We start from the raw sequence: 27,784 nt of genomic DNA on the forward strand, positions 1-27,784 counted from the left end.
ACTATCCCCGTGTACAGCACATCCACTGCTGGTAACTATCCCCGTGTACAGCATATCCACTGCTGGTAACTATCCATGTGTACAGTATATCCACTGCTGGTAACTATCCATGTGTACAGTATATCCACTGCTGGTAACTATCCCCGTGTACAGCATATCCACTGCTGGTAACTATCCCCGTATACAGTATATCCACTGCTGGTAACTATCCCCGTGTACAGCACATCCACTGCTGGTAACTATCCATGTGTACAGTATATCCACTGCTGGTAACTATCCCCGTGTACAGCACATCCACTGCTGGTAACTATCCATGTGTACAGTATATCCACTGCTGGTAACTATCCCCGTGTACAGCATATCCACTGCTGGTAACTATCCCCGTGTACAGCACATCCACTGCTGGTAACTATCCCCGTGTACAGTATATCCACTGCTGGTAACTATCCATGTGTACAGTATATCCACTGCTGGTAACTATCCCCGTGTACAGCATATCCACTGCTGGTAACTATCCATGTGTACAGTATATCCACTGCTGGAATAGACACTAAAAATATAAAACACAACAACATTTCATGCAAATACATAAGTAAAAAAGCGAAGCACTAACCGAGGACGATTTCAAACTATTTCAGCAGAGTGGCAGCACGGACAGATGTGCAGCCGCGGCAAGTGACAGGACGTTTGCACCAACAGGCGCTTTCTCAAGCCGACAACAACACTTGTAGCTCTCATTTTTCATGAGTTGAACGCAAAGATCTAAGGCTTTTTTCATGTGCAGCAAAGGCCTCTCAAATATTCTTCTCAATTTTGACAATTGCAGTGTTACTGAGCACTTACCAGCCCGGGACCTGCACAATGTGCACCTCCGAGATGTTCCGAGACCGGCCACCCGCTCAACAAGACGTTTCCGAGAGTTGCCTCTTGGCGTCTTCATCCGGGTCTCATTGGCTTGAGCAGGTACATCATGTTCACAATCACCGGTGTGCAACACCACGTTGTATGCGGACTGCATGGGCCATGTTTCGGACAACACTAGGTCCTGCATCTGCGGCCCGGGCTTTCTTCTCATGCAAGGACTGTGGAATACACCGCCATATGTAACCCCCTCCCTGCCGGCTGGACTGGAGACACCGGTGCCGTGTAGGGCTCTACCACATCTCCACCATCATTTGTGCTCAGCATGAATGGACTTCATCAGCACGAGGCCCCTGGTGTCTCATCCGGCGCAGATGCTCCCTGCTCCATACGAGCCGGTGACCCCTGTGCCCGGGGGTGCAGGTCGTGTAGCATTCAGACCGCGCTGATGGAACCGGCGTCCAATGAGATGAGAGACGTTCCCAGGGAAAGAACAGCCAATGGTCAGATACATATCCCCACCACATGGTGTCACCGTCTATGGGACACGTCTACAAAGGGCTCGGCTATTGGTCCTCATTGCAATAAAAAAAAAAAAAATGTAAAAACAGATTTTTTTTTTTTTTTTGTATAAAACCCAAACTTTTTAATATTAAGAAAATGTCCATAAGTCATTACAAAAAAAAAATTAAATAAAACTAAATCCAGGATGTAGATTTCATGGTGATTGAGTAATTACGGGGGCAGGAGGTCATGTGGTACAGGACACACCCCACTGAGCATGTGCAAGACGCTTAAAGGAAACCTACCAGTTGTATTAATGCATTATGAAGCAGACGTACTCTGAGAATACTGTAGCTACACTGAAGCAGAAACACATCTTGTTTAATCCCTGAACTGAGTGGTTTTGCTCAAAAAACAATTATAACATTCAGGACCTTGGCAAAGCTGGGTGCTGCTGGCTTGTTCCGTACATAAAAACAGAGCTTCCTCAACAGTCCAGACAGAACTAATCAACCTGAGCTGGGTGACTCCTACACAGCAGCTGGGAGATGGTGCAGCGATTGATTACTTCTGCCTGCACCCTGTGATAACATCATCCTCTGGTGCAGTGAATAACTAACGTGCTAGGAGAAGCGCTGGAGCAGCTACAGGAGCCACAGAGTCTCATTATCATAATTTTATCATTGTATTTTTGAGCAGAACTACTCGGATCAGGGATTAAACAAGATACGTTTCTGCATCAGTGTAGCTGCAGCAGTCTCAGGGTGTGTTTGCTTCATACTGCATCACATCACATGGTAGGTTTCCTTTACAATCTCTGCGCTGCAGCTGTAGTCACAGTCGCATCTGATACAGACGGAGAAGGAGATCCCGGAAGGAGATCCCGGAGCCGGCTGCAGGGTCACAGGGCGAAGGGGTTGGCGTGGATGGTGACATCTTTGATCCGCACTTCTGTCAGGGGCCGGAAGGATTTCTCGTGTACGGGGAGTTTCTCCAGCTCATCCAAGGTGTCCAGACCATCGATGACCCTGCAAGAGGTGACACAGAGGTCAGAGGGAAATACTCTGTGCTGCTGTGGCCCCTGCTCTCAGCCTATCATTAGAGCAGCACACTAGAGTTCCTCTGTGCTGCTGTGGCCCCTGCTCTCAGCCTATCATTAGATCAGCGCACTAGAGATCCTCTGTGCTGCTGTGGCCCCTGCTCTCAGTCCATCATTAGAGGAGCACACTAGAGTTCCTCTGTGCTGCTGTGGCCCCTGCTCTCAGCCTATCATTAGATCAGCACACTAGAGTTCCTCTGTGCTGCTGTGGCCCCTGCTCTCAGTCAATCATTAGAGCAGCACACTAGAGTTCCTCTGTGCTGCTGTGGCCCCTGCTCTCAGCCTATCATTAGAGCATTACACTAGAGTTCCTCTGTGCTGCTGTGGCCCCTGCTCTCAGCCTATCATTAGAGCAGCACACTAGAGATCCTCTGTGCTGCTGTGGCCCCGGCTCTCAGCCTATCATTAGATGAGCACACTAGAGTTCCTCTGTGCTGCTGTGGCCCCGGCTCTCAGCCTATCATTAGATGAGCACACTAGAGTTCCTCTGTGCTGCTGTGGCCCCGGCTCTCAGCCTATCATTAGATCAGCACACTAGAGTTCCTCTGTGCTGCTGTGGCCCCTGCTCTCAGCCTATCATTAGAGCAGCACACTAGAGTTCCTCTGTGCTGCGGTGGCCCCTGCTCTCAGCCTATCATTAGAGCAGCACACTAGAGTTCCTCTGTGCTGCTGTGGCCCCTGCTCTCAGCCTATCATTAGAGCAGCACACTAGAGTTCCTCTGTGCTGCGGTGGCCCCTGCTCTCAGCCTATCATTAGATGAGCACACTAGAGTTCCTCTGTGCTGCTGTGGCCCCGGCTCTCAGCCTATCATTAGAGCAGCACACTAGAGTTCCTCTGTGCTGCTGTGGCCCCTGCTCTCAGCCTATCATTAGAGCAGCACACTAGAGATCCTCTGTGCTGCTGTGGCCCCTGCTCTCAGCCTATCATTAGAGCAGCACACTAGAGTTCCTCTGTGCTGCTGTGGCTCCTGCTCTCAGCCTATCATTAGAGCAGCACACTAGAGTTCCTCTGTGCTGCTGTGGCCCCGGCTCTCAGCCTATCATTAGAGGAGCACACTAGAGTTCCTCTGTGCTGCTGTGGCCCCTGCTCTCAGCCTATCATTAGAGCAGCACACTAGAGATCCTCTGTGCTGCTGTGGCTCCTGCTCTCAGCCTATCATTAGAGCAGCACACTAGAGTTCCTCTGTGCTGCTGTGGCCCCCGCTCTCAGCCTATCATTAGAGCATTACACTAGAGATCCTCTGTGCTGCGGTGGCCCCTGCTCTCAGCCTATCATTAGAGCAGCACACTAGAGTTCCTCTGTGCTGCTGTGGCCCCTGCTCTCAGCCTATCATTAGAGCAGCACACTAGAGTTCCTCTGTGCTGCTGTGGCCCCTGCTCTCAGCCTATCATTACATCAGCACACTAGAGTTCCTCTGTGCTGCTGTGGCCCCTGCTCTCAGCCTATCATTAGAGCAGCACACTAGAGTTCCTCTGTGCTGCTGTGGCCCCTGCTCTCAGCCTATCATTAGAGCAGCACACTAGAGTTCCTCTGTGCTGCTGTGGCCCCTGCTCTCAGCCTATCATTAGAGCAGCACACTAGAGTTCCTCTGTGCTGCTGTGGCCCCTGCTCTCAGCCTATCATTAGAGCAGCACACTAGAGTTCCTCTGTGCTGCTGTGGCCCCCGCTCTCAGCCTATCATTAGAGCATTACACTAGAGATCCTCTGTGCTGCGGTGGCCCCTGCTCTCAGCCTATCATTAGAGCAGCACACTAGAGTTCCTCTGTGCTGCTGTGGCCCCTGCTCTCAGCCTATCATTAGAGCAGCACACTAGAGTTCCTCTGTGCTGCTGTGGCCCCTGCTCTCAGCCTATCATTAGAGCAGCACACTAGAGTTCCTCTGTGCTGCTGTGGCCCCGGCTCTCAGCCTATCATTAGATGAGCACACTAGAGTTCCTCTGTGCTGCTGTGGCCCCTGCTCTCAGCCTATCATTAGAGGAGCGCACTAGAGTTCCTCTGTGCTGCTGTGGCCCCTGCTCTCAGCCTATCATTAGAGCAGCACACTAGAGTTCCTCTGTGCTGCTGTGGCCCCTGCTCTCAGCCTATCATTACATCAGCACACTAGAGTTCCTCTGTGCTGCTGTGGCCCCTGCTCTCAGCCTATCATTAGAGCAGCACACTAGAGTTCCTCTGTGCTGCTGTGGCCCCTGCTCTCAGCCTATCATTAGAGCAGCACACTAGAGTTCCTCTGTGCTGCTGTGGCCCCTGCTCTCAGCCTATCATTAGAGCAGCACACTAGAGTTCCTCTGTGCTGCTGTGGCCCCGGCTCTCAGCCTATCATTAGATGAGCACACTAGAGTTCCTCTGTGCTGCTGTGGCCCCTGCTCTCAGCCTATCATTAGAGGAGCGCACTAGAGTTCCTCTGTGCTGCTGTGGCCCCTGCTCTCAGCCTATCATTAGAGCAGCACACTAGAGTTCCTCTGTGCTGCTGTGGCCCCTGCTCTCAGCCTATCATTAGAGCAGCACACTAGAGTTCCTCTGTGCTGCTGTGGCCCCTGCTCTCAGCCTATCATTAGAGCAGCACACTAGAGTTCCTCTGTGCTGCTGTGGCCCCTGCTCTCAGCCTATCATTAGAGCAGCACACTAGAGTTCCTCTGTGCTGCTGTGGCCCCTGCTCTCAGCCTATCATTAGATCAGCACACTAGAGTTCCTCTGTGCTGCTGTGGCCCCTGCTCTCAGCCTATCATTAGAGCAGCACACTAGAGTTCCTCTGTGCTGCTGTGGCCCCTGCTCTCAGCCTATCATTAGATGAGCACACTAGAGTTCCTCTGTGCTGCTGTGGCCCCTGCTCTCAGCCTATCATTAGATGAGCACACTAGAGTTCCTCTGTGCTGCTGTGGCCCCGGCTCTCAGCCTATCATTAGATCAGCACACTAGAGTTCCTCTGTGCTGCTGTGGCCCCTGCTCTCAGCCTATCATTAGATGAGCACACTAGAGTTCCTCTGTGCTGCTGTGGCCCCGGCTCTCAGCCTATCATTAGAGCAGCACACTAGAGTTCCTCTGTGCTGCTGTGGCCCCTGCTCTCAGCCTATCATTAGAGCAGCACACTAGAGTTCCTCTGTGCTGCTGTGGCCCCTGCTCTCAGCCTATCATTAGAGCAGCGCACTAGAGTTCCTCTGTGCTGCTGTGGCCCCTGCTCTCAGCCTATCATTAGATCAGCACACTAGAGTTCCTCTGTGCTGCTGTGGCCCCTGCTCTCAGCCTATCATTAGAGCAGCACACTAGACTTCCTCTGTGCTGCTGTGGCCCCGGCTCTCAGCCTATCATTAGAGCAGCACACTAGAGTTCCTCTGTGCTGCTGTGGCCCCTGCTCTCAGCCTATCATTAGAGCAGCACACTAGATTTCCTCTGTGCTGCTGTGGCTCCTGCTCTCAGCCTATCATTAGAGCAGCACACTAGAGTTCCTCTGTGCTGCTGTGGCCCCTGCTCTCAGCCTATCATTAGAGCAGCACACTAGAGATCCTCTGTGCTGCTGTGGCCCCTGCTCTCAGCCTATCATTAGAGCAGCACACTAGAGTTCCTCTGTGCTGCTGTGGCTCCTGCTCTCAGCCTATCATTAGATGAGCACACTAGAGTTCCTCTGTGCTGCTGTGGCCCCGGCTCTCAGCCTATCATTAGAGCAGCACACTAGAGTTCCTCTGTGCTGCTGTGGCCCCTGCTCTCAGCCTATCATTAGAGCAGCACACTAGAGTTCCTCTGTGCTGCTGTGGCTCCTGCTCTCAGCCTATCATTAGAGCAGCGCACTAGAGTTCCTCTGTGCTGCTGTGGCTCCTGCTCTCAGCCTATCATTAGAGGAGCACACTAGAGATCCTCTGTGCTGCTGTGGCCCCGGCTCTCAGCCTATCATTAGAGCAGCACACTAGAGTTCCTCTGTGCTGCTGTGGCCCTGGCTCTCAGCCTATCATTAGAGCAGCGCACTAGACTTCCTCTGTGCTGCTGTGGCCCCGGCTCTCAGCCTATCATTAGATGAGCACACTAGAGTTCCTCTGTGCTGCTGTGGCCCCTGCTCTCAGCCTATCATTAGAGCAGCACACTAGAGTTCCTCTGTGCTGCTGTGGCCCCTGCTCTCAGCCTATCATTAGAGGAGCGCACTAGAGTTCCTCTGTGCTGCTGTGGCCCCTGCTCTCAGCCTATCATTAGAGCAGCACACTAGAGTTCCTCTGTGCTGCTGTGGCCCCTGCTCTCAGCCTATCATTAGAGCAGCACACTAGAGTTCCTCTGTGCTGCTGTGGCCCCCGCTCTCAGCCTATCATTAGAGCATTACACTAGAGTTCCTCTGTGCTGCTGTGGCCCCGGCTCTCAGCCTATCATTAGAGCAGCACACTAGAGTTCCTCTGTGCTGCGGTGGCCCCTGCTCTCAGCCTATCATTAGATGAGCACACTAGAGTTCCTCTGTGCTGCTGTGGCCCCGGCTCTCAGCCTATCATTAGATGAGCACACTAGAGTTCCTCTGTGCTGCTGTGGCCCCTGCTCTCAGCCTATCATTAGATGAGCACACTAGAGTTCCTCTGTGCTGCTGTGGCCCCGGCTCTCAGCCTATCATTAGATGAGCACACTAGAGTTCCTCTGTGCTGCTGTGGCCCCTGCTCTCAGCCTATCATTAGAGCAGCACACTAGAGTTCCTCTGTGCTGCTGTGGCCCCTGCTCTCAGCCTATCATTAGAGGAGCACACTAGAGTTCCTCTGTGCTGCTGTGGCTCCTGCTCTCAGCCTATCACTAGATGAGCACACTAGAGTTCCTCTGTGCTGCTGTGGCCCCTGCTCTCAGCCTATCATTAGAGCAGCACACTAGAGTTCCTCTGTGCTGCTGTGGCCCCGGCTCTCAGCCTATCATTAGAGCAGCGCACTAGAGTTCCTCTGTGCTGCTGTGGCCCCTGCTCTCAGCCTATCATTAGATCAGCACACTAGAGTTCCTCTGTGCTGCTGTGGCCCCTGCTCTCAGCCTATCATTAGATCAGCACACTAGAGTTCCTCTGTGCTGCTGTGGCCCCTGCTCTCAGCCTATCATTAGAGCAGCACACTAGACTTCCTCTGTGCTGCTGTGGCCCCGGCTCTCAGCCTATCATTAGAGCAGCACACTAGAGTTCCTCTGTGCTGCTGTGGCCCCGGCTCTCAGCCTATCATTAGATCAGCACACTAGAGTTCCTCTGTGCTGCTGTGGCCCCTGCTCTCAGCCTATCATTAGAGCAGCACACTAGACTTCCTCTGTGCTGCTGTGGCCCCGGCTCTCAGCCTATCATTAGAGCAGCACACTAGAGTTCCTCTGTGCTGCGGTGGCTCCTGCCCTCAGCCTATCATTAGAGCAGCACACTAGATTTCCTCTGTGCTGCTGTGGCCCCGGCTCTCAGCCTATCATTAGAGCAGCACACTAGACTTCCTCTGTGCTGCTGTGGCCCCTGCTCTCAGCCTATCATTAGAGCAGCACACTAGAGTTCCTCTGTGCTGCTGTGGCCCCTGCTCTCAGCCTATCATTAGAGCAGCACACTAGAGTTCCTCTGTGCTGCTGTGGCCCCGGCTCTCAGCCTATCATTAGAGCAGCACACTAGAGTTCCTCTGTGCTGCTGTGGCTCCTGCTCTCAGCCTATCATTAGATGAGCACACGAGTTCCTCTGTGCTGCTGTGGCCCCTGCTCTCAGCCTATCATTAGATCAGCACACTAGACTTCCTCTGTGCTGCTGTGGCCCCTGCTCTCAGCCTATCATTAGAGGAGCACACTAGAGTTCCTCTGTGCTGCTGTGGCCCCTGCTCTCAGCCTATCATTAGATCAGCACACTAGAGTTCCTCTGTGCTGCTGTGGCCCCTGCTCTCAGGGTATCATTAGAGGAGCACACTAGAGTTCCTCTGTGCTGCGGTGGCCCCTGCTCTCAGCCTATCATTAGATGAGCACACTAGAGTTCCTCTGTGCTGCTGTGGCCCCTGCTCTCAGCCTATCATTAGATGAGCACACTAGAGTTCCTCTGTGCTGCTGTGGCCCCTGCTCTCAGCCTATCATTAGATCAGCACACTAGAGTTCCTCTGTGCTGCTGTGGCCCCTGCTCTCAGCCTATCATTAGAGCAGCACACTAGAGTTCCTCTGTGCTGCTGTGGCCCCTGCTCTCAGCCTATCATTAGAGCAGCGCACTAGAGTTCCTCTGTGCTGCGGTGGCCCCGGCTCTCAGCCTATCATTAGATGAGCACACTAGAGTTCCTCTGTGCTGCGGTGGCCCCGGCTCTCAGCCTATCATTAGATCAGCACACTAGAGTTCCTCTGTGCTGCTGTGGCCCCTGCTCTCAGCCTATCATTAGAGCAGCGCACTAGAGTTCCTCTGTGCTGCTGTGGCCCCTGCTCTCAGCCTATCATTAGATGAGCACACTAGAGTTCCTCTGTGCTGCTGTGGCCCCTGCTCTCAGCCTATCATTAGAGCAGCACACTAGAGATCCTCTGTGCTGCTGTGGCCCCTGCTCTCAGCCTATCATTAGAGCAGCACACTAGAGTTCCTCTGTGCTGCTGTGGCCCCTGCTCTCAGCCTATCATTAGAGGAGCACACTAGAGTTCCTCTGTGCTGCTGTGGCCCCTGCTCTCAGCCTATCATTAGAGGAGCACACTAGAGTTCCTCTGTGCTGCTGTGGCCCCTGCTCTCAGCCTATCATTAGAGCAGCACACTAGAGTTCCTCTGTGCTGCTGTGGCCCCTGCTCTCAGCCTATCATTAGAGCAGCACACTAGAGATCCTCTGTGCTGCGGTGGCCCCGGCTCTCAGCCTATCATTAGAGGAGCACACTAGAGATCCTCTGTGCTGCTGTGGCCCCGGCTCTCAGCCTATCATTAGAGCAGCACACTAGAGATCCTCTGTGCTGCTGTGGCCCCGGCTCTCAGCCTATCACTAGATGAGCACACTAGAGTTCCTCTGTGCTGCTGTGGCCCCGGCTCTCAGCCTATCATTAGAGCAGCGCACTAGAGTTCCTCTGTGCTGCTGTGGCCCCTGCTCTCAGCCTATCATTAGAGCAGCACACTAGAGATCCTCTGTGCTGCTGTGGCCCCTGCTCTCAGCCTATCATTAGAGCAGCACACTAGAGTTCCTCTGTGCTGCTGTGGCCCCTGCTCTCAGCCTATCATTAGATGAGCACACTAGAGATCCTCTGTGCTGCTGTGGCCCCTGCTCTCAGCCTATCATTAGATGAGCACACTAGAGATCCTCTGTGCTGCTGTGGCCCCGGCTCTCAGCCTATCATTAGAGCAGCACACTAGAGTTCCTCTGTGCTGCTGTGGCCCCTGCTCTCAGCCTATCATTAGATGAGCACACTAGAGTTCCTCTGTGCTGCTGTGGCCCCTGCTCTCAGCCTATCATTAGATGAGCACACTAGAGTTCCTCTGTGCTGCTGTGGCCCCTGCTCTCAGCCTATCATTAGATGAGCACACTAGAGTTCCTCTGTGCTGCGGTGGCCCCGGCTCTCAGCCTATCATTAGAGCAGCGCACTAGAGTTCCTCTGTGCTGCTGTGGCCCCTGCTCTCAGCCTATCATTAGATGAGCACACTAGAGTTCCTCTGTGCTGCTGTGGCCCCGGCTCTCAGCCTATCATTAGAGCAGCACACTAGAGATCCTCTGTGCTGCTGTGGCCCCGGCTCTCAGCCTATCATTAGATGAGCACATTAGAGTGCCTCTGTGCTGCGGTGGCCCCGGCTCTCAGCCTATCATTAGATGAGCACACTAGAGTTCCTCTGTGCTGCTGTGGCCCCTGCTCTCAGCCTATCATTAGAGCAGCACACTAGAGTTCCTCTGTGCTGCGGTGGCCCCGGCTCTCAGCCTATCATTAGAGCAGCACACTAGAGTTCCTCTGTGCTGCTGTGGCCCCGGCTCTCAGCCTATCATTAGAGCAGCACACTAGAGTTCCTCTGTGCTGCTGTGGCCCCTGCTCTCAGCCTATCATTAGATGAGCACACTAGAGATCCTCTGTGCTGCTGTGGCCCCTGCTCTCAGCCTATCATTAGAGCAGCACACTAGAGTTCCTCTGTGCTGCTGTGGCCCCTGCTCTCAGCCTATCATTAGAGCAGCACACTAGAGTTCCTCTGTGCTGCGGTGGCCCCGGCTCTCAGCCTATCATTAGAGGAGCACACTAGAGATCCTCTGTGCTGCTGTGGCCCCGGCTCTCAGCCTATCATTAGAGCAGCACACTAGAGATCCTCTGTGCTGCTGTGGCCCCGGCTCTCAGCCTATCATTAGAGGAGCACACTAGAGTTCCTCTGTGCTGCTGTGGCCCCTGCTCTCAGCCTATCATTAGAGCAGCACACTAGAGATCCTCTGTGCTGCTGTGGCCCCTGCTCTCAGCCTATCATTAGAGGAGCACACTAGAGTTCCTCTGTGCTGCGGTGGCCCCGGCTCTCAGCCTATCATTAGAGGAGCACACTAGAGATCCTCTGTGCTGCTGTGGCCCCTGCTCTCAGCCTATCATTAGATGAGCACACTAGAGTTCCTCTGTGCTGCTGTGGCCCCGGCTCTCAGCCTATCATTAGAGGAGCACACTAGAGATCCTCTGTGCTGCTGTGGCCCCGGCTCTCAGCCTATCATTAGAGCAGCACACTAGAGATCCTCTGTGCTGCTGTGGCCCCTGCTCTCAGCCTATCATTAGAGCAGCACACTAGAGTTCCTCTGTGCTGCTGTGGCCCCTGCTCTCAGCCTATCATTAGATGAGCACACTAGAGATCCTCTGTGCTGCTGTGGCCCCTGCTCTCAGCCTATCATTAGATGAGCACACTAGAGATCCTCTGTGCTGCTGTGGCCCCGGCTCTCAGCCTATCATTAGAGCAGCACACTAGAGTTCCTCTGTGCTGCTGTGGCCCCTGCTCTCAGCCTATCATTAGATGAGCACACTAGAGTTCCTCTGTGCTGCTGTGGCCCCTGCTCTCAGCCTATCATTAGATGAGCACACTAGAGTTCCTCTGTGCTGCTGTGGCCCCTGCTCTCAGCCTATCATTAGATGAGCACACTAGAGTTCCTCTGTGCTGCGGTGGCCCCGGCTCTCAGCCTATCATTAGAGCAGCGCACTAGAGTTCCTCTGTGCTGCTGTGGCCCCTGCTCTCAGCCTATCATTAGATGAGCACACTAGAGTGCCTCTGTGCTGCGGTGGCCCCGGCTCTCAGCCTATCATTAGATGAGCACACTAGAGTTCCTCTGTGCTGCTGTGGCCCCTGCTCTCAGCCTATCATTAGAGCAGCACACTAGAGTTCCTCTGTGCTGCGGTGGCCCCGGCTCTCAGCCTATCATTAGAGCAGCACACTAGAGTTCCTCTGTGCTGCTGTGGCCCCGGCTCTCAGCCTATCATTAGAGCAGCACACTAGAGTTCCTCTGTGCTGCGGTGGCCCCGGCTCTCAGCCTATCATTAGAGGAGCACACTAGAGATCCTCTGTGCTGCTGTGGCCCCGGCTCTCAGCCTATCATTAGAGCAGCACACTAGAGTTCCTCTGTGCTGCTGTGGCCCCTGCTCTCAGCCTATCATTAGATGAGCACACTAGAGATCCTCTGTGCTGCTGTGGCCCCTGCTCTCAGCCTATCATTAGAGGAGCACACTAGAGTTCCTCTGTGCTGCTGTGGCCCCTGCTCTCAGCCTATCATTAGAGCAGCACACTAGAGATCCTCTGTGCTGCTGTGGCCCCTGCTCTCAGCCTATCATTAGAGGAGCACACTAGAGTTCCTCTGTGCTGCTGTGGCCCCTGCTCTCAGCCTATCATTAGAGCAGCACACTAGAGTTCCTCTGTGCTGCTGTGGCCCCTGCTCTCAGCCTATCACTAGATGAGCACACTAGAGTTCCTCTGTGCTGCTGTGGCCCCTGCTCTCAGCCTATCATTAGAGGAGCACACTAGAGTTCCTCTGTGCTGCTGTGGCCCCTGCTCTCAGCCTATCACTAGATGAGCACACTAGAGTTCCTCTGTGCTGCTGTGGCCCCTGCTCTCAGCCTATCATTAGAGGAGCACACTAGAGTTCCTCTGTGCTGCGGTGGCCCCGGCTCTCAGCCTATCATTAGAGGAGCACACTAGAGATCCTCTGTGCTGCTGTGGCCCCTGCTCTCAGCCTATCATTAGATGAGCACACTAGAGTTCCTCTGTGCTGCTGTGGCCCCTGCTCTCAGCCTATCATTAGATGAGCACACTAGAGTTCCTCTGTGCTGCTGTGGCCCCTGCTCTCAGCCTATCATTAGAGGAGCACACTAGAGATCCTCTGTGCTGCTGTGGCCCCGGCTCTCAGCCTATCATTAGAGCAGCACACTAGAGTTCCTCTGTGCTGCTGTGGCCCCGGCTCTCAGCCTATCATTAGAGGAGCACACTAGAGTTCCTCTGTGCTGCTGTGGCCCCGGCTCTCAGCCTATCATTAGAGGAGCACACTAGAGATCCTCTGTGCTGCTGTGGCCCGGGCTCTCAGCCTATCATTAGAGCAGCACACTAGAGATCCTCTGTGCTGCTGTGGCCCCGGCTCCATCACTCACTTCCCGAACACGGTGTACTTCATGTCCAGGTGCGGCTGTTTTCCGTACGTGATGAAGAACTGCGATGCGTTGGTGTTGGGGCCGCTGTTCGCCATGGAAACGACGCCACGGACGCTGTGCTGGGGGGAGAGACATAGATGTTATACGGATACCGCCCCCCCCCCGGGCGTCCATAGCACCGCCAGGGAGAGTCCCACAATCCCATCCCGGATCATCGGATCAGTCCAGAACCACTCACCTTCAGGTACTCACTGTACTCATCCTCAAACTTCCGCCCCCAAATGCTCTGCCCCCCCTTCCCCGTACCTGCAGGGAAAGCACAAGATCACTAGATGGAGGAGGAGCCTGCGGGAGGAGGAGGAGGAGGAGGAGCCTGCGGGGGGGGGGGGGGGAAGAGGAGCCTGCGGGGGGGGGGGGGGGAAGAGGAGCCTGCGGGGGGGGGGGGGGGGAAGAGGAGCCTGCGGGGGGGAGGAAGAGGAGCCTGCGGGGGGGGGGGGGGTTCCGGGAGGTGGAGGAGCCTGCGGAGGGGGGAGGTGGAGGAGGTGGAGGAGCCTGCGAGGGAGGTGGAGGAGCCTGCGAGGGAGGTGGAGGAGCCTGCGAGGGAGGTGGAGGAGCCTGCGAGGGAGGTGGAGGAGCCTGCGAGGGAGGTGGAGGAGCCTGCGAGGGAGGTGGAGGAGCCTGCGAGGGAGGTGGAGGAGCCTGCGAGGGAGGTGGAGGAGCCTGCGAGGGAGGTGGAGGAGCCTGCGAGGGAGGTGGAGGAGCCTGCGAGGGAGGTGGAGGAGCCTGCGAGGGAGGTGGAGGAGCCTGCGAGGGAGGTGGAGGAGCCTGCGAGGGAGGTGGAGGAGCCTGCGAGGGAGGTGGAGGAGCCTGCGAGGGAGGTGGAGGAGCCTGCGAGGGAGGTGGAGGAGCCTGCGAGGGAGGTGGAGGAGCCTGCGAGGGAGGTGGAGGAGCCTGCGAGGGAGGTGGAGGAGCCTGCGGGGGAGGTGGAGGAGCCTGCGAGGGAGGTGGAGGAGCCTGCGAGGGAGGTGGAGGAGCCTGCGAGGGAGGTGGAGGAGCCTGCGAGGGAGGTGGAGGAGCCTGCGGGAGGAGGAGGAGGAGCCTGCGTTGGAGGAGGAGGAGCCTGCGTTGGAGGAGGAGGAGCCTGCGGGAGGAGGAGGAGGAGCCTGCGTTGGAGGAGGAGGAGGAGCCTGCGTTGGAGGAGGAGGAGGAGCCTGCGTTGGAGGAGGAGGAGGAGCCTGCGTTAGAGGAGGAGGAGGAGCCTGCGTTAGAGGAGGAGGAGGAGCCTGCGTTGGAGGAGGAGCCTGCGTTGGAGGAGGAGGAGCCTGCGTTGGAGGAGGAGGAGCCTGCGTTGGAGGAGGAGGAGCCTGCGTTGGAGGAGGAGGAGCCTGCGTTGGAGGAGGAGGAGCCTGCGTTGGAGGAGGAGGAGCCTGCGTTGGAGGAGGAGGAGGAGCCTGCGGGGAGGAGGGAGCTCCAGAGAGGAGGAGGAGCCTAGAGGATCAGCCTCACCTGTGGGGTCTCCGGTCTGCACCATGAAGCCTTTGATGTTGCGGTGGAAGTTGCAGCCGTTGTAGTAGTTACTGGCGCAGAGAGCCAAGAAATTCTGTCACACAAGAGGAGGAGTCAGTAATGGAGGCAGAACCCAACCCCACAGACAGGGGCGGAGCTACAGAGCACCGGACAGCAGGGATACAGTGCCCCAGAGGAGGAGCTACAGCGCACCGGACAGCAGGGATACAATGCCCCAGAGGAGGAGCTACAGCGCACCAGCCAGCAGGGATACAGTGCCCCAGAGGAGGAGCTACAGAGCATCAGACAGCAGGGATACAGTGCCCCAGAGGAGGAGCTACAGAGCACCAGACAGCAGGGATACAGTGCCCCAGAGGAGGAGCTACAGCGCACCAGCCAGCAGGGATACAGTGCCCCAGAGGAGGAGCTACAGAGCATCAGACAGCAGGGATACAGTGCCCCAGAGGAGGAGCTACAGGGCACCAGACAGCAGGGATACAGTGCCCCAGAGGAGGAGCTACAGGGCACCAGAGGAGGAGCTACAGAGCACCAGACAGCAGGGATACAGTGCCCCAGAGGAGGAGCTACAGAGCACCAGACAGCAGGGATACAGTGCCCCAGAGGAGGAGATACAGAGCACCAGACAGCAGGGATAAAGTGCCCCAGAGGAGGAGCTACAGAGCACCAGACAGCAGGGATACAGTGCCCCAGAGGAGGAGCTACAGAGCACCAGACAGCAGGGATACAGTGCCCCAGAGGAGGAGCTACAGAGCACCAGACAGCAGGGATACAGTGCCCCAGAGGAGGAGCTACAGAGCACCAGACAGCAGGGATACAGTGCCCCAGAGGAGGAGATACAGAGCACCAGACAGCAGGGATAAAGTGCCCCAGAGGAGGAGCTACAGAGCACCAGACAGCAGGGATACAGTGCCCCAGAGGAGGAGATACAGGGCACCAGACAGCAGGGATAAAGTGCCCCAGAGGAGGAGCTACAGAGCACCAGACAGCAGGGATACAGTGCCCCAGAGGAGGAGATACAGAGCACCAGAATGCAGGGATACAGTGCCCCAGAGGAGGAGCTACAGAGCACCAGAATGCAGGGATACAGTGCCCCAGAGGAGGAGCTACAGAGCACCGGACAGCAGGGATACAGTGCCCCAGAGGAGGAGCTACAGAGCACCGGACAGCAGGGATACAGTGCCCCAGAGGAGGAGCTACAGAGCACCGGACAGCAGGGATACAGTGCCCCAGAGGAGGAGCTACAGAGCACCAGACAGCAGGGATACAGTGCCCCAGAGGAGGAGCTACAGAGCACCAGGGATACAGTGCCCCAGAGGAGGAGCTACACAGCACCAGACAGCAGGGATACAGTGCCCCAGAGGAGGAGCTACAGGGCACCGGACAGCAGGGATACAGTGCCCCAGAGGAGGAGCTACAGAGCACCGGACAGCAGGGATAAAGTGCCCCAGAGGAGGAGCTACAGAGCACCAGACAGCAGGGATACAGTGCCCCAGAGGAGGAGCTACAGAGCACCAGACAGCAGGGATACAGTGCCCCAGAGGAGGAGCTACAGAGCACCGGACAGCAGGGATACAGTGCCCCAGAGGAGGAGCTACAGAGCAACGGACAGCAGGGATACAGTGCCCCAGAGGAAGAGCTACAGAGCACCGGACAGCAGGGATACAGTGCCCCAGAGGAGGAGCTACAGAGCACCAGAATGCAGGGATACAGTGCCCCAGAGGAGGAGCTACAGAGCACCGGACAGCAGGGATACAGTGCCCCAGAGGAGGAGCTACAGAGCACCGGACAGCAGGGATACAGTGCCCCAGAGGAGGAGCTACAGAGCACCGGACAGCAGGGATACAGTGCCCCAGAGGAGGAGCTACAGAGCACCAGACAGCATGGATACAGTGCCCCAGAGGAGGAGCTACAGAGCACCGGACAGCATGGATACAGTGCCCCAGAGGAGGAGCTACACAGCACCAGACAGCAGGGATACAGTGCCCCAGAGGAGGAGCTACAGGGCACCAGACAGCAGGGATACAGTGCCCCAGAGGAGGAGCTACAGGGCACCGGACAGCAGGGATACAGTGCCCCAGAGGAGGAGCTACAGGGCACCGGACAGCAGGGATACAGTGCCCCAGAGGAGGAGCTACAGAGCACCGGACAGCAGGGATAGTGCCCCAGAGGAGGAGCTACAGGGCACCAAACAGCAGGGATACAGTGCCCCAGAGGAGGAGCTACAGGGCACCAGACAGCAGGGATACAGTGCCCCAGAGGAGGAGCTACAGAGCACCAGACAGCAGGGATACAGTGCCCCAGAGGAGGAGCTACAGAGCACCAGACAGCAGGGATACAGTGCCCCAGAGGAGGAGCTACAGGGCACCGGACAGCAGGGATACAGTGCCCCAGAGGAGGAGCTACAGAGCACCAGACAGCAGGGATACAGTGCCCCAGAGGAGGAGCTACAGAGCATCAGACAGCAGGGAAACAGTGCCCCAGAGGAGGAGCTACAGGGCACCGGACAGCAGGGATACAGTGCCCCAGAGGAGGAGCTACAGAGCACCAGACAGCAGGGATACAGTGCCCCAGAGGAGGAGCTATAGAGCACCAGACAGCAGGGATACAGTGCCCCAGAGGAGGAGCTACAGAGCACCAGAATGCAGTGATACAGTGCCCCAGAGGAGGAGCTACAGAGCACCAGACAGCAGGGATACAGTGCCCCAGAGGAGGAGCTACAGAGCACCGGACAGCAGGGATACAGTGCCCCAGAGGAGGAGCTACAGGGCACCGGACTGCAGGGATACAGTGCCCCAGAGGAGGAGCTACAGAGCACCAGACAGCAGGGATACAGTGCCCCAGAGGAGGAGCTACAGAGCACCAGACAGCATGGATACAGTGCCCCAGAGGAGGAGCTACAGAGCACCAGAATGCAGTGATACAGTGCCCCAGAGGAGGAGCTACAGAGCACCAGACAGCAGGGATACAGTGCCCCAGAGGAGGAGCTACAGAGCACCGGACAGCAGGGATACAGTGCCCCAGAGGAGGAGCTACAGGGCACCGGACTGCAGGGATACAGTGCCCCAGAGGAGGAGCTACAGAGCACCAGACAGCAGGGATACAGTGCCCCAGAGGAGGAGCTACAGGGCACCAGGGATACAGTGCCCCAGAGGAGGAGCTACAGCACACCAGACAGCAGGGATACAGTGCCCCAGAGGAGGAGCTACAGAGCACCAGACAGCAGGGATACAGTGCCCCAGAGGAGGAGCTACACAGCACCAGACAGCAGGGATACAGTGCCCCAGAGGAGGAGCTACAGAGCACCAGACAGAAGGGATACAGTGCCCCAGAGGAGGAGCTACAGAGCATCAGACAGCAGGGATACAGTGCCCCAGAGGAGGAGCTACAGAGCACCAGACAGCAGGGATACAGTGCCCCAGAGGAGGAGCTACAGGGCACCGGACAGCAGGGATACAGTGCCCCAGAGGAGGAGCTACAGGGCACCGGACAGCAGGGATACAGTGCCCCAGAGGAGGAGCTACAGAGCACCAGACAGCAGGGATACAGTGCCCCAGAGGAGGAGCTACAGAGCACCAGGGATACAGTGCCCCAGAGGAGGAGCTACACAGCACCAGACAGCAGGGATACAGTGCCCCAGAGGAGGAGCTACAGGGCACCGGACAGCAGGGATACAGTGCCCCAGAGGAGGAGCTACAGGGCACCGGACAGCAGGGATACAGTGCCCCAGAGGAGGAGCTACAGGGCACCGGACAGCAGGGATACAGTGCCCCAGAGGAGGAGCTACAGGGCACCGGACAGCAGGGATACAGTGCCCCAGAGGAGGAGCTACAGAGCACCAGACAGCAGGGATACAGTGCCCCAGAGGAGGAGCTACAGAGCACCGGACAGCAGGGATACAGTGCCCCAGAGGAGGAGCTACAGGGCACCGGACAGCAGGGATACAGTGCCCCAGAGGAGGAGCTACAGAGCACCAGACAGCAGGGATACAGTGCCCCAGAGGAGGAGCTACAGAGCACCGGACAGCAGGGATACAGTGCCCCAGAGGAGGAGCTACAGAGCACCAGACAGCAGGGATACAGTGCCCCAGAGGAGGAGCTACAGGGCACCGGACAGCAGGGATACAGTGCCCCAGAGGAGGAGCTACAGGGCACCGGACAGCAGGGATACAGTGCCCCAGAGGAGGAGCTACAGAGCACCAGACAGCAGGGATACAGTGCCCCAGAGGAGGAGCTACAGAGCACCAGACAGCAGGGATACAGTGCCCCAGAGGAGGAGCTACAGAGCACCAGAATGCAGGGATACAGTGCCCCAGAGGAGGAGCTACAGAGCACCAGACAGCAGGGATACAGTGCCCCAGAGGAGGAGCTACAGGGCACCAGACAGCAGGGATACAGTGCCCCAGAGGAGGAGCTACAGGGCACCAGACAGCAGGGATACAGTGCCCCAGAGGAGGAGCTACAGAGCATTAGAGGAGGAGCTACAGAGCACCGGACAGCAGGGATACAGTGCCCCAGAAGAGGAGCTACAGAGCAGCAGAGGCAGTTATATGCTGTCAGACATGTGGCTCCTGTGACTACAGCAGAGGAGGAGGAGGGGGTCTCCCGGGTTTGGACCCCGCTGTCGCTCACCTCGCAGGCCTTCGGGGCTCTCTCGCAGAACACCTCAATTTTGATGTCCCCCAGATCTGTGTGAAGCGTCACGGCCTGAAACGTAACAGATGGCGGCGTCATACGATGGTGACATAACAGCGAACACCTACCTCACTGCACCAACAGGGCGGCGCTAGGGGGCGGTCACACGACGGGCGGGTACTAGGGGGCGGTCACACGACGGGCGGGTACTAGGGGGCGGTCACACGACGGGCGGGTACTAGGGGGCGGTCACACGACGGGCGGTTACTAGGGGGCGGTCACACGACGGGCGGTTACTAGGGGGCGGTCACACGACGGGCGGTTACTAGGGGGCGGTCACACGACGGGCGGGTACTAGGGGGCGGTCACACGACGGGCGGGTACTAGGGGGCGGTCACACGACAGGCGGTTACTAGGGGGCGGTCACACGACGGGCGGTTACTAGGGGGCGGTCACACGACGGGCGGTTACTAGGGGGCGGTCACACGACGGGCGGTTACTAGGGGGCGGTCACACGACGGGCGGTTACTAGGGGGCGGTCACACGACGGGCGGTTACTAGGGGGCGGTCACACGACGGGCAGTTACTAGGGGGCGGTCACACGACGGGCAGTTACTAGGGGGCGGTCAAATGACTGACCCAAATAACACCAGGACGTATCTCATGGATACATACACATACAAATAGCACATACTTATTACCACAGACATGGAGAATCGCATATAAAGACACAGAGCCTGATAATAATCAGGGGACTACACTCACCATCGTATCCAAGAGCAGGCGTAACCCCTCTCCCCTCACACACACGGGATCCCTCTGCTGGGTGCACCAATATGGACGCTCCCGCGTTTTCCTCCTGCCCTCTGGGTGCAGTGGCTCACTTCCGGTGCAATGGTCAATTCCTCAATTTCGGGTGCACCAACATGGCTGCATAACAACATGTGTAGCCAGAAGGCGTTACTTCCGGTCTAAACGGAAGTGACGTAGTATTTGGGTGTAAAAAGATGGCGACCTGCTAAAGCTGCAGGTGGCGCCTGGTGGGCTGGACGGTGAGTGCAGGGGGCGCTATAACTGCTTTTAAGTCAGAGTGTTGTCATACCTCCAGGTTGCTGCTCTCTGGTATCAGCCATTCCGTGAGGTATCATCCTCTATTACTCTCTGTTATCAGACATTGATGTGTCACCATATTCGGGGCCGTTTCATATTTTACATTTATTTTATCTGTGTAACGTCACGGTCAGTCACAAGGTCATAGGTTACCTGGGGGCAGAGTTTATTGTGGTGGGAGGGGCATTACTGCGCAGCAGGAGGTGGAACCTATGTTAAGGCTCCTCCCCAGCGGAGAGCGCTATTCTGGAGACTATTCTGTTTCTGCTGTTTTCTTGTCCCAGGCTCCTCCTCTTTGACACGTGTGGAGTGTCCTCCTGTTACCAGCAGGGGGTGTGGATGGGCGTGGCTCTCCTTCCAAGTGTTTCCTGGCTCCTCCCCTTTGTCACATGCTTATGGCTAACGTCTTGTATTTTCTTGGTCCGGGGCTCCTCCTCCTTGTCATATGGTGGGGCCTCTGCTCTGTGGAGCATGACTTAGTTCCTTCCGATTTTCTTGTCCACAGGCTCATCCCCTTTGTCACATGCTGCGGCTCCTTCTTCAACCAATAGAGGGTGTTTTGGAGGTGCATGGCTCACGTCCCATCTGATTTCTTGTCTCCTAGCCCCTCCTTGTTGTCACATGCTGCAGGCCCTCCTTCCTGTTGTTTTAGATGCATATGGCTCACGTCTCTGGTGTTTTCTTGTCCCCCAGGCTCCTCCCCCTTGTCGCATGCTGTTGACCCACCCCTTTGGTTCCTCTTGTAGAAAATAGTTCAAACAGGCAGCACAGTTTGAGAAGAGGATTCCATCCAATGGGTGGCAGCTGGTGTGGGTCTGACCCAGGACCCCAAAGTAGCAGCACTCCGCCTTCCAAAGCAAGATGTGGATACAAGGCGACGTTTCAGCTAACTCCATGTAGCCAATCTCAAGCAGCGTGAAACGTCGCCTTGTATCCACATGTGAAGAAAAATCTTTGGTTCCTCTTGTAGTTTCTCATGGCTCACGTCTCTGGTGTTTTCTTGTCCCCAGGCTCCTCCCCCTTGTCACATGCTGCGGGCCTGCCCCCTGTAGATGCACATGGCTCAAGTCTCTGGTGTTTTCTTGTCCCCAGGCTCCTCCCCCTTGTCGCATGCTGTGGTCCCGCCCCCTGTAGCTCCTCCTGTAGATGCACATGACTCACGTCTCTGGTGTTTTCTTGTCCCCAGGCTCCTCCCCCTTGTCGCATGCTGTGTGCCCGCCCCCTGTGGCTCCTGGCTGCCTCTCCCCGGTGGTCTCCTCTGCGGCTGGTGATGGATCTGTCCTCGGTGGTCTCTCGTCTGGACGCTCTGGCCCCCCCGGCGCTGGCGGAGAGCTGGGATAACGTCGGCCTCCTGGTGGAGCCCACCCCCCCGCACCAGGTGCGCAGGATCCTGCTGACCAATGACGTGACGGAGGAGGTCCTGGAGGAGGCACTGGGGGGCGGGGCTCACCTGCTGCTGTCCTATCACCCGCCCATCTTCAAGCCTCTGAAGCGTCTGACCTGCGGCCCCTGGAAGGAGCGGCTGATGGTGCGGGCGCTGGAGGGGCGTCTGGCCGTCTACTCCCCCCACACCGCCTGCGACGCCCTCGCCAATGGGGTCAATGCCTGGCTGGGGCGTGCGCTGGGTGAGTGACCTGTATGTGGCCCCTGCAGCGCTGGGGTCATATGACCTGACGCCCCCTTCTCTGTCTGTTCAGGTCCCTGTGTGTCCGTGCCGCTCCGGCCCTCCACCGCCCTCTCCCACCCCGGAGGATACAGCCACGTCCTGGAGGTCAGGGGTGACCTCCCCGAGGCCATGCTCAGCAGGGTGAGCGCCCTACAGGGGGCGTGTGTGCGCACCTACCCGCTCAGGTAACCTGCAGGGGTATATACAGGTATGTACTGTATACAGTGCTGCATACACCCCTGACACTGTGCACCCCCAGGGGCCAGGACCAGGGCGGCGCACGGGTGCGACTCAGCTGCTCCCAGAAAGCACTGCTGCAGGCTCTGGCCATACTAAAGGAGGACCCCGAGGTGTACAAGGGGGTGGAGCTACTCGCCCTGCAGAAGGTAAGACCCCAGTAAACTCCCTAGCCCATCCCCCTGCTGGTCACACATCATACTGCCCCCCTCTGGGGTGTCTCCCTTGTCTCTCTAGCCCCCTCTGCTGGACACACATCATACTGCCCCCCTCTGGGGCATCTCCCCTGTCTCTCCTCATACTGCCCCCCTCTGGGGCATCTCCCCTGTCTCTCCTCATACTGCCCCCCTCTGGGGCATCTCCCCTGTCTCTCCTCATACTGCCCCCCTTTGGGACATCTCCCCTGTCTCTCTAGCCCCCTCTGCTGGACACACATCATACTGTCCCCCACTGGGGTATCTCCCCTGTCTCTCCTCATACTGCCCCCCTTTGGGACATCTCCCCTGTCTCTCCTCATACTGCCCCCCTTTGGGGCATCTCCCCTGTCTCTCTAGCCCCCTCTGCTGGACACACATCACACTGTCCCCCACTGGGGTATCTCCCCTGTCTCTCATCATACTGCCCCCCTTTGGGACATCTCCCCTGTCTCTCCTCATACTGCCCCCCTTTGGGGCATCTCCCCTGTCTCTCTAGCCCCCTCTGCTGGACACACATCACACTGTCCCCCACTGGGGTATCTCCCCTGTCTCTCATCACACTGTCCCCCACTGGGGTATCTCCCCTGTCTCTCCTCATACTGCCCCCCTTTGGGGCATCTCCCCTGTCTCTCCTCATACTGCCCCCCTTTGGGACATCTCCCCTGTCTCTCCTCATACTGCCCCCCTTTGGGACATCTCCCCTGTCTCTCCTCATACTGCCCCCCTTTGGGACATCTCCCCTGTCTCTCCTCATACTGCCCCCCTTTGGGACATCTCCCCTGTCTCTCCTCATACTGCCCCCCTTTGGGACATCTCCCCTGCCTCTCCTCATACTGCCCCCCTTTGGGGCATCTCCCCTGTCTCTCCTCATACTGCCCCCCTTTGGGACATCTCCCCTGTCTCTCCTCATACTGCCCCCCTTTGGGACATCTCCCCTGCCTCTCCTCATACTGCCCCCCTTTGGGACATCTCCCCTGTCTCTCCTCATACTGCCCCCCTCTGGGACATCTCCCCTGCCTCTCCTCATACTGCCCCCCTCTGGGACATCTCCCCTGTCTCTCCTCATACTGCCCCCCTTTGGGACATCTCCCCTGTCTCTCCTCATACTGCCCCCCTCTGGGACATCTCCCCTGCCTCTCCTCATACTGCCCCCCTCTGGGACATCTCCCCTGTCTCTCTAGCCCCCTCTGCTGGACACGGGGATGGGTCGCCTCTGCACTCTCTCGGAGCCGGTGTCCATTGCTGAGGCTGTGGAGCGTGTTAAGCGTCATGTGGGAGTCCAGCATCTGCGTCTCGCCCTGGGGCGAGGGAAGACAATGGGTGAGTGTGACCCCTTGGTCAGTGCATTGTATGTGGGGGTCTTCCCATTCTGGGCTAACTCCTCCCGCTTTTCCCAGAATCCTCTGTGGGGGTGATGGCCGTGTGCGCCGGTTCTGGGAGCAGCGTCCTGAGTGGAACCCCCGCTGATCTCTACCTGACAGGTAACTGCCCAGTATAGCAGCTTGTCTCTATGGAGAGCGCCCCCTACAGGGATCAGGGTGGTCACTACTGATCCTGGGGCCCTGTGTAAGATACACTGGATGCTGTGATCCGGGGCCCCTGCCCGGACCCGTGACAGGAGTCTCAGTGTTCTCCCCTGATGGTGCCGCTCCTATGCTCAGGACACTTGTGGTATTACAGCTCCGCTGTATGAAAGTGATTGTGACATGACCTGTAGACAGGGGGCGCTGTTTATAAGCCCCTTCACCTTCTTGCCCTCCTCCCGCAGGCGAGATGTCGCATCACGAGGTCCTGGATGCGACGGCGGAGGGTCGCAGCGTCATCCTGTGTGAGCACAGCAACTCAGAGCGGGGGTACCTGCAGGAACTGGGGGTCCAGATCACACACTGCCTGGACGGGAAGGTGGAGGTGCTGCACGCCCATACTGACCGGGACCCCCTACTGGTGGTGTGAGGAGACGCACTCTGACAACTCTGCCTGTCACTGATAATAAACATGAAATAATTCACACAACGTCTCCACCTGTTCATTACATCATCGTCTGACTTATAGCTTAACCTATGGCTGATAACAGAGAGTAATAGATTGTATCCCCCCCCCCTGTACAGTCTCCTCTCCCCGGGATGTAATGGCTGATAACAGAGAGGAATAGATTGTATCCCCCCTGTACAGTCTCCTCTCCCCGGGGTGTAATGGCTGATAACAGAGAGTAATAGATTGTATCCCCCCTGTACAGTCTCCTCTCCCCGGGATGTAATGGCTGATAACAGAGAGTAATAGATTGTATCCCCCCTGTACAGTCTCCTCTCCCCGGGGTGTAATGGCTGATAACAGAGAGTAATAGATTGTATCCCCCCCTGTACAGTCTCCTCTCCCCAGGATATAATGGCTGATAACAGAGAGTAATAGATTGTATCCCCCCTGTACAGTCTCCTCTCCCCGGGGTGTAATGGCTGATAACAGAGAGTAATAGATTGTACCCCCCTGTACAGTCTCCTCTCCCTGGGGTGTAATGGCTGATAACAGAGAGTAATAGATTGTATCCCCCCTGTACAGTCTCCTCTCCCCGGGATGTAATGGCTGATAACAGAGAGTAATAGATTGTATCCCCCTGTACAGTCTCCTCCCCCCGGGATGTAATGGCTGATAACAGAGAGTAATAGATTGTATCCCCCCTGTACAGTCTCCTCTCCCCAGGATGTAATGGCTGATAACAGAGAGTAATAGATCGTATCCCCCTGTACAGTCTCCTCTCCCCGGGATGTAATGGCTGATAACAGAGAGTAATAGATTGTATCCCCCTGTACAGTCTCCTCTCCCCGGGGTGTAATGGCTGATAACAGAGAGTAATAGATTGTATCCCTCCCCCCTGTACAGTCTCCTCTCCCTGGGGTGTAATGGCTGATAACAGAGAGTAATAGATTGTATCCCCCTGTACAGCCTCCTCTCCCCGGGGTGTAATGGCTGATAACAGAGAGTAATAGATTGTATCCCCCCTGTACAGTCTCCTCTCCCCGGGGTGTAATGGCTGATACCAGAGAGTAATAGATTGTATCCCCCTGTACAGTCTCCTCTCCCCGGGGTGTAATGGCTGATACCAGAGAGTAATAGATTGTATCCCCCCTGTACAGTCTCCTCTCCCCGGGATGTAATGGCTGATAACAGGGAGTAATAGATTGTATCCCCATGTACAGCCTCCTCTCCCCGGGGTGTAATGGCTGATAACAGAGAGTAATAGATTGTATCCCCCCTGTACAGTCTCCTCTCCCCGGGGTGTAATGGCTGATACCAGAGAGTAATAGATTGTATCCCCCTGTACAGTCTCCTCTCCCCGGGGTGTAATGGCTGATACCAGAGAGTAATAGATTGTATCCCCCCTGTACAGTCTCCTCTCCCCGGGATGTAATGGCTGATAACAGAGAGTAATAGATTGTGTCCCCCCTGTACAGTCTCCTCTCCCCGGGGTGTAATGGCTGATACCAGAGAGTAATAGATTGTATCCCCCCTGTACAGTCTCCTCTCCCCGGGATGTAATGGCTGATAACAAAAAATAATAGATTGTATCCCCCCCTGTACAGTCTCCTCTCCCCGGGGTGTAGTGGCTGATAACAGAGAGTAATAGATTGTATCCCCCCCTGTACAGTCTCCTCTCCCCGGGGTGTAGTGGCTGATAACAGAGAGTAATAGATTGTATCCCCCTGTACAGTCTCCTCTCCCCGGGGTGTAATGGCTGATAACAGAGAGTAATAGATTGTATCCCCCCTGTACAGTCTCCTCTCCCCGGGATGTAATGGCTGATAACAGAGAGTAATAGATTGTATCCCCCCTGTACAGTCTCCTCTCCCCGGGATGTAATGCTGATAACAGAGAGTAATAGATTGTATCCCCCCTGTACAGTCTCCTCTCCCCGGGATGTAATGGCTGATAACAGAGAGTAATAGATTGTATCCCCCCTGTACAGTCTCCTCTCCCCGGGGTGTAATGGCTGATAACAGAGAGTAATAGATTGTATCCCCCTGTACAGTCTCCTCTCCCCGGGGTGTAATGGCTGATAACAGAGAGTAATAGATTGTATCCCCCCTGTACAGTCTCCTCTCCCCGGGGTGTAATGGCTGATAACAGAGAGTAATAGATTGTATCCCCCCTGTACAGTCTCCTCTCCCCGGGTGTAATGGCTGATAACAGAGAGTAATAGATTGTATCCCCCCTGTACAGTCTCCTCTCCCCGGGGTGTAATGGCTGATAACAGAGAGTAATAGATTGTATCCTGTACAGTCTCCTCTCCCCGGGGTGTAATGGCTGATAACAGAGAGTAATAGATTGTATCCCCCTGTACAGTCTCCTCTCCCCGGGATGTAATGGCTGATAACAGAGAGTAATAGATTGTATCCCCCCTGTACAGTCTCCTCTCCCCGGGATGTAATGGCTGATAACAGAGAGTAATAGATTGTATCCCCCCTGTACAGTCTCCTCTCCCCGGGGTGTAATGGCTGATAACAGAGAGTAATAGATTGTATCCCCCTGTACAGTCTCCTCTCCCCGGGATGTAATGGCTGATAACAGAGAGTAATAGATTGTATCCCCCCTGTACAGTCTCCTCTCCCCGGGGTGTAATGGCTGATAACAGAGAGTAATAGATTGTATCCCCCCTGTACAGTCTCCTCTCCCCAGGATGTAATGGCTGATAACAGAGAGTAATAGATTGTATCCCCCCCTGTACAGTCTCCTCTCCCCGGGGTGTAATGGCTGATAACAGAGAGTAATAGATTGTATCCCCCCCTGTACAGTCTCCTCTCCCCGGGATGTAATGGCTGATAACAGAGAGTAATAGATTGTATCCCCCCTGTACAGTCTCCTCTCCCCGTGATGTAATGGCTGATAACAGAGAGTAATAGATTGTATCCCCCCCTGTACAGTCTCCTCTCCCCGGGGTGTAATGGCTGATAACAGAGAGTAATAGATTGTATCCCCCTGTACAGTCTCCTCTCCCCGGGGTGTAATGGCTGATAACAGAGAGTAATAGATTGTATCCCCCCCTGTACAGTCTCCTCTCCCCGGGGTGTAGTGGCTGATAACAGAGAGTAATAGATTGTATCCCCCCTGTACAGTCTCCTCTCCCCGGGGTGTAATGGCTGATAACAGAGAGTAATAGATTGTATCCCCCCCCCCCCCTGTACAGTCTCCTCTCCCCGGGATGTAATGGCTGATAACAGAGAGTAATAGATTGTATACCCCCTGTACAGTCTCCTCTCCCCGGGGTGTAATGGCTGATAACAGAGAGTAATAGATTGTATCCCCCCTGTACAGTCTCCTCTCCCCGGGGTGTAATGGCTGATACCAGAGAGTAATAGATTGTATCCCCCCTGTACAGTCTCCTCTCCCCGGGGTGTAATGGCTGATAACAGAGAGTAATAGATTGTATCCCCCTGTACAGTCTCCTCTCCCCGGGATGTAATGG

General features: G+C 56.2%; 3 protein-coding genes across 5 annotated transcripts in view; 2 read left to right on the forward strand and 1 right to left on the reverse strand.

Annotated features, from left to right (window-relative positions):
• Positions 1-1,573: 1,573 nt before the first annotated feature.
• PPIL3 (peptidylprolyl isomerase like 3) lies at positions 1,574-20,074 on the reverse strand. The gene is made up of 6 exons (XM_072122829.1): positions 19,882-20,074; positions 19,114-19,188; positions 14,465-14,558; positions 13,197-13,264; positions 12,959-13,077; positions 1,574-2,393 (listed from the first exon to the last, which is right to left on the reverse strand). Exons 1-6 carry the CDS (start codon positions 19,882-19,884, stop codon positions 2,267-2,269), a joined length of 486 nt encoding a protein of 161 aa, XP_071978930.1. The 5' UTR covers positions 19,885-20,074; the 3' UTR covers positions 1,574-2,266.
• PFAS (phosphoribosylformylglycinamidine synthase) overlaps positions 20,054-27,784 on the forward strand; it is a 39,029-nt gene continuing 31,298 nt past the window's right edge. Inside the window, exon 1 of the mRNA XM_072122807.1 lies at positions 20,054-20,168. The gene's annotated coding sequence lies outside the window, so the exon portion shown is untranslated. The remainder of the gene's footprint in view (positions 20,169-27,784) is intronic.
• On the forward strand, positions 20,175-24,339 carry NIF3L1 (NGG1 interacting factor 3 like 1). 3 transcript variants are annotated; one of them, XM_072122817.1, is made up of 7 exons: positions 20,772-20,791; positions 21,413-21,851; positions 21,924-22,077; positions 22,152-22,278; positions 23,508-23,646; positions 23,724-23,807; positions 24,095-24,339. In XM_072122817.1, exons 2-7 carry the CDS (start codon positions 21,431-21,433, stop codon positions 24,277-24,279), a joined length of 1,110 nt encoding a protein of 369 aa, XP_071978918.1. In that variant the 5' UTR covers positions 20,772-20,791; positions 21,413-21,430; the 3' UTR covers positions 24,280-24,339. The 3 variants fall into 3 exon arrangements, with proteins under 3 accessions (XP_071978919.1, XP_071978917.1, XP_071978918.1); XM_072122818.1 differs by lacking the exons at positions 20,772-20,791; positions 23,508-23,646; positions 23,724-23,807; positions 24,095-24,339 and adding exons at positions 20,175-20,257; positions 22,367-22,837; XM_072122816.1 differs by lacking the exons at positions 23,508-23,646; positions 23,724-23,807; positions 24,095-24,339 and adding an exon at positions 22,367-22,837 and having other exon boundaries at positions 20,741-20,791.

This window comes from Engystomops pustulosus, chromosome 8, assembly GCF_040894005.1.
Source record: "Engystomops pustulosus chromosome 8, aEngPut4.maternal, whole genome shotgun sequence".
Classification (NCBI taxonomy): domain Eukaryota; kingdom Metazoa; phylum Chordata; class Amphibia; order Anura; family Leptodactylidae; genus Engystomops; species Engystomops pustulosus.

Excerpts from the sequence above, each read along its gene's own strand:
- NIF3L1 (XM_072122816.1), top strand. The coding sequence starts at position 20,750 with ATGCTGCGGCTCCTTCTTCAACCAATAGAGGGTGTTTTGGAG. Across the intron at positions 20,792-21,412 it reads CAATAGAGGGTGTTTTGGAG|GCTCCTCCCCCTTGTCGCAT; the intron begins GTGCATGGCTCA and ends TCTTGTCCCCAG. Across the intron at positions 22,078-22,151 it reads GTGCGCACCTACCCGCTCAG|GGGCCAGGACCAGGGCGGCG; the intron begins GTAACCTGCAGG and ends GTGCACCCCCAG.
- PPIL3 (XM_072122829.1), bottom strand. Across the intron at positions 13,078-13,196 it reads AGTACAGTGAGTACCTGAAG|CACAGCGTCCGTGGCGTCGT; the intron begins GTGAGTGGTTCT and ends CTCTCCCCCCAG. Across the intron at positions 2,394-12,958 it reads AAGTACACCGTGTTCGGGAA|GGTCATCGATGGTCTGGACA; the intron begins GTGAGTGATGGA and ends CACCTCTTGCAG.